Below are 8283 nucleotides of genomic sequence, written 5' to 3'. Positions count from 1 at the left end.
CAGGAGTCCATCGTCACCTCCCTCCACGTTCTGGGGGCAGGAGAAGAGGCAAGGTGGCCTTGTGGCCCCGATGCTTGGGAGCTGAGGACACACCGGAAGCACTGCCCAGCTGGGAGTGGGGTTGGGGAGAAGGACGGCGCAAGGTAATGCGGGCTGCTTTCCTGTTTGGGGGGTCCTGGGAGTGACACGATGGGCGTGGCTGGAGCCCCTGCTGGCACCTTCGCAGGCGTCCCGGGGGAGCAGTGAGGAGCCCTCATGGGGGCCCTTGGAGACCGGAGCTGGTCCAGAGGTGGTGACACGAGTGAGCTGGCGCCACGGCCTATGCGGACAGCGGAGGGCGCAAACAAACCCTCGTGCACGCGGGGCCACACTGGACCACACAGGAGCACACAGAACCGCACAGGAGGAATCCAGCCGGCCAGAGGGAGCTCAGCACCCGAGAGGACCGGAGGGAAAACGCGTCGCGCGGACAAGTGGCGCGCCTTACCTGCTGGCCACCGTGGAGCCGGGCGCCTTCTCACACGCGCAGGGGCACGGCCGCCCCCGCCTGGGCGCTGCCCCCGGAGTGTGGAGGAGAGTTCTGGGCGGGGCCTTGCGGCCACCTGGGCTCCCCGCAGGTGCCTCCTCGATCCGAGGGGGCGGCCCCTCTCCCGACCTGTCGCACTCCTGTCATCGTGCTCCTCCGTCGTCCCTTCGGCCAATCCCGCCAGGCTCAGCGCAGGGCCCCGGCATTCACGTCCCGGGCACGTAAGGAGACGCCGGGTGACGACGCGTCGGCGCGGTCGGCATGCTCCATCTGAGCCCGCGCAGGGACCGCATCATGAGCACGGGACGGCAGTGTGACGTGTCCATCCGTAAGTGCTCGGGGCCCCAGCAAGGGAGGCACAGCATCGCCGTCGCCCCCCCACGGTGTCACGGGGACACGGTCCTCGGGCGTCCAGGTGAACCGGTCCGGGTTCCCGGGGGCGGGTGGGCCTTGCGGCCGCAGCCCGCATTCTGTCATTTTGCGGGGCGCCGGCGTTCGGAGCCTCTTCCTCGGAGCCCGTGGGACAGCCGTGCCGGGAGCCGGGAGGGTGAGTGTGCAGGGCCAGGCACGCGCTCTCTGCACGGCGCGCCAGGGACTCGCGCCTCCCCGGCGTGGGGGTGGGAGGCTGTGCCCCGCCGAGGGACCCCAGGGTCCAGCAGCCGGGACCAGGCCTCTTCCAGCGGGCCTGGTCGGGAAACCAGCGCTGACACGGGCCGGTCAGCGTGGACACGCAGCCCCGCAGACACCGCGCCCTCAGGGCGGAGGCGGGGCGCCCGCTGCTCTCTGGTCCAGCTGGAGGAACGGGGTCCGGGTCCTCCGGAGGCTGGAAGAACAGAGACGCGGGGCGTTGGGGGGCCGCCCGCTGTGTGGGGGGGGAGGGGGCTGCAGGGATGGGGCTCGGAAGGACGCAGCTCCCGCAGGCCCTGCCCTCTCCAGGCACCCTGGGAAGGCGGGCGTGGACAGGGCCAGAATGGCGTGGCCAGGCCCTCCTCCTCCTCTCGCGTTGTTTGGGGAGGCCGCAGTGCCAGCCTTAGCCAGCGGCCGCGGTCTGAAGGCTGCGGGGATGGCACCGCGGCATGGCATGGTCGTGTAACTCATGCATGGCCCAGGGCAGGGACACCGGCCTCTCTGCCTGGATATGCGGCACAACTCAAGCTCGTGCTCGATGCCACCCATGCCACCGGAAAAGGACACGACGATCCCTCTGCCCGTGCTGCTTCCTGCCAAGGTGCCCCCGGAGCCGTGAACGGAAGGCGTCCGGGGACCCGAATCTCTCCCACCGGTGGTCCCCTGGGAGGAGGTTCTTTGCCCTCCTTTCTTCTCAAGCAAGACAAGCTCCCCTGTGCCCCCCGACGATGGCAGAACCCTTGGAATCCTGGGACGGGGTCCCGAGGGCCTTGTGACCACCTCGGGAAGCCCTGGGCGTCGCTTCCTGAGGCACCTCCGGCTTACAGAGCCGCGGGCGGGCACTGGGGCAGGTGGGGACCACGCCGCCCAGGGAACGCGGTGAGACCCGCCCTGGAACTCCCACGGTGACACACTCACCGCGTCTGGGTGCCCAGGCGAGCTATGACCACAGAATGAAAGCTAAGGAGAAAAACAAGAACAAAAATAGAAACTGAAAACGAAAGGGGAGGGCGGAGACATGGAGGGAAAGAGAGAAAAGAGCGTTTGTGGCGTTTCCGGGAGAGAGAACGTCACAGACAGTGAGACGGCGCGGGGCGCGGGGGCGGTGGCGAACCCGGCGTGGCGGCGTCCCGCGGTTTACGCATGACGCTGCGAGGGGCTGTGGGGACGCCCGGGTCTGCAGTGACAGGGCTGCCACCGCCCAGACACACTGGGGGACCTTGCGCCAGCCAGAGGCAGGGCTGTGGTTGACAGTCAGGAGGCCACGTGTCTGGTGTGTTCCCAGCACGAGCCTCTCAGGGGCTCAGTGTCCTCTGGGGGGATGGTGATTCCGGCCGCCCAGACCTGTTGCCAGCGCACTCGCTGGATGATGATAATGATGCAAGCCTTGTGGGGGCAGCACACGCCATGTTCCCGAGGACACTGGCTCTCAGTCCCACCACAAGTGACAAAGCGCAAGCAGCACCCTGAGGGCCTTTCATACCCACCGCCTCGCTTTGGGTGGGGAAGGGGACCAGACCGGCTGAGACCCAAGGAAGCCTGGCTGTGCAGAGGTACCGTAGCTAGACTGAACGAATAAAAATCCTAGGATCTAATGTAAACAGCGCTCTCACTTGGAGATGCAAACGGGAACAGATGTTCATCTGGGGGAAGAGACTGCATCCACGGTGAGGCTGGAGCCCCCAGGCTGCTGTGTCCCCTGCCAGCCCCTCCAGCACCTTGGGAGCACCTGGTGGATATCCCCCCACGCATCCCGTGTCCCCAGGGCAGGCAGATCCTGTCCCCAGGGCACCCTGCATGGTTCAAGGGGCACGGTGGATTTGCACCGTTACTGTGACTGACTGCTCAGCAGATGGCAGTAAAGTGCCTGGGAAGGGGCAGGTTGTGTCACGGATGGGAGGTGTGGGCAGGGTGGGGGAGGACCAACTATAGGACTGCCATCAGGAGGGGACCCTCTGTCCTTCAAGCACAGAGCCCCTGCTTTGGCCAGGTCAGGACATGCAGCCTGTAGGGGGTCCGGTCCAAACACCGTCTCCTGCTCCCTCCAGACAGGACAAGCAGGGAGGTGCTGACTGGCCGCTTCACTCAGCGCTCACTGGGTAGCTGGTCACTCCATGCAGGACCAACAAGAACCGGTGAAAAGGTCTGACCACTAGGGGTCACTGACACAGCCCTAAGTCACAGAAAAAGAGCGGCCCCCAAACTCAGTAAAACCCACAGGGAGAGAGAGCCAGGTCTCTGGGTGCACTCCATGCACCTGGATTCGGGGAGCACCAGGTGGGACTGTTGCTGTGACTGGGCAGGGTGCCCACGACCCCACACCTTTCAGGGCTGGGGGTCCAGGAAAGGAGCTGGACAGTCCACCCCAGCCACCGAGCTGCGTGGCCCCAAACTAACTGAGTTTCCTAAACCTGGAAGCAACTGCGTTAAGGACCACCAAGGACCAAAGAGAGGGACTCGGGCCGCACGGCCTGTTCCAGGCCGGAGCCCAGTCCTGCGGGAGCCTGACTCTCAGCCCCACGTGCTTGGTGAACTTGGGAAAGTGACATGCTTCCACGGCCGTCCTGCTACAGGGAGCCTGGGTCGCTGGCCAGCACACACCACCACGGCTGGGGACATGGAGGCCGTGGGAAGCGGACCCCGAGGTCGCATGGCAGAGGGCGTGTCCCAGACCCAGCTCCTGGCTCCTGGTCCAGAGCAGCTGCGGCCCTGATACCTCTCTGCTGAAGGACGCCCCGACCCTCAGAGCCAGCGCTGAAGGACGCTCCCTGAGCTGGCGCTTCTTCCCACTTGACGTCGCCCGTAACAACGCAGGCCCCGAGATCCGCGTGTATCTTACCTTTTCCTCCAGCTCCTTTATTTGCCTCTTCTGGGCTTCTATTCTTTCTTCTAACTCTTTAACTCTCTGCAGTGTTAAAGGAGGAGACTCTTCAGCAATCACGGCGCCCGGGAAAGGCGGGGAAAAGCCTTGCCGGATGTCACCCGCGCGCTTGGCGCGGTCACAGGGAAGCTGCCGGCAGGGCACCGGCCCAGACACTAGCCCCAGAATAGTCACACATCGCGTCCCTTCCAGGCCATGCGGGGTCGCACGGGGTGGAGGCATGTCCTCCACACCCAGGCTGCCCGGTCTGCCGGGGCCCCGCACCGCCAGTTAGAAACGGCCTGAGAAGACCCGGGCTGCTCCGCTGACCACCAGCTGCGTCTCCGCAGATGGCGCCTTCGCCACGCCCTCACCGCTGAGGGGGGAGTCCTGGAGGAGACCTGGCGCTCAGGGGTTCCAGGAGAGGGGACGTGCCCCCAGAGGCCTGGACAATGTGGCCCAGGGGGCCGGTCTGGAGCAGCAGATAGTCTGGTGGGAGGGCCCACCATGGGCACGGCCATGGCTGATTCGCTTATTGGCGGTGTGGCCGCGGGGTGTGGTCATGCAGGGTGTGGTAACTGGGGGTGTGGCCGCGTGGTGTAGTTATTGGGGGTGTGGCCGCATTAGCTCCGCCCTAGGAGGGTGTGGTCAGGGGGCCGGCCCCTCAGGCTGCAGTCCCGCCCCCACGCCCGCACCTGCTGCGCCAGCTGCAGCAGCTCCATGCGCTCCCGCAGGATCTGGGCGTCCCGCTCACGCAGCTCGCTCATGACCTGGCGCTTCCACTGCTCCACGGCAACCTTGAGCTTCTCGCGTTCCTCTTCAGACAGCACCTCCGCCACTTTGGCCCCTGCGTCCTGCTGCAGGGCGTCGAACAGCATGGCCTCCAGCTCCAGGATGTGCTGGGCGGGAGGGGAGAGGTCAGTCCTCGCCCGCTGGGAGCCGGGGGCGGGGCCCACTCCCTTTGGGCTGCCCCATCTCCCAGCCGCTCCACAGAAGGCACCATTTTCTCCTGGACCAGCCCAAGCGCAATCCTACGGAATGGACCCGGAGCCCAGGAGTCATTTCCAGAGCATTCCCTTCAGCACGACTTCTAATGCGTAACGAAACCTCAGTGACGATTCTTTTATCGAGATAGCCTTTGGGAACCCGTGGCTGGCAGGTCCCTGAGAGCAGGGGGCTGACAGCCCAGAGGGGTGGGCGGGCGCCCCCAGGAAGGCTTCTCCCTTCGCTCGCAGCCCTGGCCAGACCCAGCGGCTGGGCCCCGGGGCCCGTGTGAAGTGAGGACACAGGGACGAGCATGTGCCTTCCCAGCGTGTCTCTGGCTGAGGCCAGGCTCTGTGTCATCCTGATGCCACCCGTGCTGGGGTGAGTTGTGCTCCCTGAAAAGATCCGCTCAGGTCCCACCCCACACCAAGTGGGAGAGCCGCTGAGTGCCGCCCGGCACTGGGGTCAGACCCAGGGCACACCCCGGCCCCGAGGGGTCACAGCACTCTTGAGGAGGCAGGACGGGGCCCAGGTTCGCCCAGGTCCACCAGCTGGCCTTGCTGGCAGTGACAGCACCCGACACTCTGGAGCCCTCAGCCAACTCTGCGCACAGGCCGCCGAGGAACACCGCTGGACGCGGCAACCACGTTCCTCGTCCCCACCCGGGCTCCGCGGCCGGATGCCACTCACCTTGTGAGCCTGGTCCAAGGCCTGCTTTCTGTAGTCCAGCTCCTCATGCAGGTAGCCCTTCTGTTTGCTGAACAGCTCCTGAAACACAGAAGCACCCGTGTCTCGGCCCGGGCATCCTGCCCGGTGACCACGTGCTGCGGGCCACGCGGCGAGGCGCCCGCCCACCTTCTCGCTCTCCAGGTCAACCATCTTCCGCTGCAGGGCCGACTCCGTCTCCTCGATCTGCTGCAGCCACTGGACACAGAAGGAGCAGGGGACGGTGACCACACAGGCACCAGGGCCATCCTGCCTCCCCTGCTCTGCTCCCTGAGACAGCTTGGGGGAGGCGGCGGGCAGGCCCCCCTCCACTCTTCCTGTGGGAAGGGAGAGCTGGGGGGCGCCGGGCTGGCAGCACGAGCTCCGTGTGCCCAGCGTGCAGGCCGGGTCCAGGCCCCACCCCGCCGCGGGGTCTGTCCCTCACCCCTTCCCCAGGGACGGGAGAATGTTAGTGGGGTCAGTGGGAGCACCTGCAAGCTCGCCCGGCAGACTCGGGGCTCTTGCTTCCCCAGTCCCAGGCCCTGAACCCTCATTGCTAGAATGCCGCTTCCAGTTGGAGGCCTGTGGGAGGGGCCGCTGACAGCCGGCCTGGCGGGTGCCGGGCAGGTTCCAGCTGTGGGGTGGGACCGGGAGCAGGGGCTGGGTGGCCCCCAGCAGAGGGTGCTGGCAGGCTGTGCAGAAGGCTAGTGGTCTTACAGACCCACCACATCTCCCAGCCTTTGTAGGAGAAACAGGCAGAGCTGGCACCGGGGAAAGGCCTGGCTGAGTCTGCCATTTGCAAACATGCTTAGTGGCTGCCGTGTGACCCACACATATGCGTGCCAGACCTCCCAAGAAGGACAGGGCTGGTGGACGCCGCACCCTGCCTCCCCGTGGCCCCTCCTCCCGGGAAGAGCGGTTTCCTGGGCTGAGCAGGAGGGGGCCTGCAGGGAGCCTGACCCCTCCCAGGAGTGTCCACTCGGTCACTGTTACCTTCTCAGCCAAGGTCAGGACTGTCCTGGCTTGTATGACGACCACTTGCTCCTCATTGGTCAGATTCTGTGGCCCCAAACGGAACACACACAGCGTCAGGGCGGGGCCTTCCTGGGCAGCTGGGATGACTGACGGGTGCTCAGTGGGGCTGATGGGCCAGGCTACAGCTACGGATGCTTTCCTAAAACGCCCTCCCCGGAGCCTGTCACCTTCTAGTCTCCACCCTGTTCGCTCTGGGGCGCACGTCCCTTTGCGTCCTCGCTCGTCCTCTCACTGCTGGTGGCCATGGTGGCCTAAGTTGGCCCACGGAGGCAGAATGGGACAGGCGGGCAGGCAGCATGGGACAGGCGGGGCAGGCAGCATGCCCTCGCCATGTCTCCGTCCCTGCCTTTGTTTAAAGTCAGCCCTCTGCATGTGCAGCCCTGAATTACTAAAATGCCACTCGCAAATGCGGAGCAAAGATAAAATGTTCGTGGCTGTGAAATGGTCCCCATCCGTGGTGTTTCTCCCTTTTCTCTGCGTGTTTTGTTCACATCTCGTCACAGGCAGCCCAGCTGCGTGGTCCCTGCAGCAGGGTGAGTTTGGCTGTGGGCCTACGAGCCTCCTTAGGGATGTGGGCACGTGATGTAGGAACTGCTCAGACCCCAGCTGCCACCTCTGTCAGTGCCAGGGCGGGAGCTGAGCTGTCCCCACTGCTGGGCCCCGACTCGTAGGACAGCCAGGAAGAGCGAGGAAGGGTGTGGGGAGCAGAGGCTGGTGAAGAGAGGTGTCAGTGGGGTCACTGAGCTGGGGGTGGCCCCCCACACCCCAGAACTTCCCTGATTCAGGGCCAGTCTACTCAGCAAGCCCCATCCATGGCCGTCCCTAAGGGCAGGAGTCTCTCACCAGCCTGCCAACCCCACAGTCAGGGTGGGAGCTGTGGCCAGCTGCTGTACCAATTGCATAGAGGAGGCTTGTCCACGGGGGCACACTGCGTCCCCAACTCGGGTGTGGTGCTGGGGCGGAGTCGGGGGCCCTTCCCCTCTCCTGCCTCCAGGGAACCGGCCAGGTGCGTGAGTGCCTGGGCTTTGGGGTGCATATAAGTGTGTGTGAGTGTATGAGTGTGGGTGTGTGATTGTGTGTATGTGTATGTGTATATATGTGTGTGTAAATGTGCGTATATGTGTGTATGTGTATACATGTGTAATTGTTAAGTATGTGTGCATGTGTGTGAGTGTGTATGTGTGTGATTGCATGTGTATGCATGTGTGCTTATGTGTATGTGCATGTATGTGTGATTGTGTTATGTGCATGTGCATGTGTGTGTGGTTACGTGTGATTGTGTATGTATACATGTGTGATTGTGTTATGTGTATGTGCACGTGTGCATGAGTATGTCTGTGAGTGTGTGTGATTGCGTGTGTGTGAGCGATTGTGTGTGTATGTGTTTGCATGCACCTGTTTACCCAGTGTGAAGTGCACTAATTTGACTAAATGCTTTGCTTTTTCTTGAGAGTAGTGACCAGGACGGGGAGCCCAAGGTGTCGTGGGACCAGCTGTAGACTGTGTACTTGTTAATATATCCGGGAGGGGGAGTTATGGGATGTGC

General features: G+C 64.1%; 1 protein-coding gene across 1 annotated transcript in view; it reads right to left on the bottom strand.

Annotated features, from left to right (window-relative positions):
• Positions 1 to 448: 448 nt before the first annotated feature.
• The window catches only part of JAKMIP3 (Janus kinase and microtubule interacting protein 3), a 45015-nt gene continuing 37180 nt past the window's right edge, over positions 449 to 8283 (bottom strand). Inside the window, exons 14-19 of the mRNA XM_023538042.1 lie at positions 6696 to 6761; positions 5853 to 5921; positions 5688 to 5765; positions 4709 to 4912; positions 3993 to 4058; positions 449 to 1349 (exon numbers count right to left, since the gene is read on the bottom strand). Coding sequence (XP_023393810.1) covers positions 819 to 1349; positions 3993 to 4058; positions 4709 to 4912; positions 5688 to 5765; positions 5853 to 5921; positions 6696 to 6761 — 1014 coding nt within the window. The 3' untranslated portion in view covers positions 449 to 818. The remainder of the gene's footprint in view (positions 1350 to 3992; positions 4059 to 4708; positions 4913 to 5687; positions 5766 to 5852; positions 5922 to 6695; positions 6762 to 8283) is intronic.

The sequence above is a fragment of the Pteropus vampyrus genome, unplaced genomic scaffold (assembly GCF_000151845.1).
Source record: "Pteropus vampyrus isolate Shadow unplaced genomic scaffold, Pvam_2.0 Scaffold211, whole genome shotgun sequence".
Taxonomy (NCBI): domain Eukaryota; kingdom Metazoa; phylum Chordata; class Mammalia; order Chiroptera; family Pteropodidae; genus Pteropus; species Pteropus vampyrus.
This window is presented reverse-complemented; position numbering and strand designations above follow the sequence as displayed.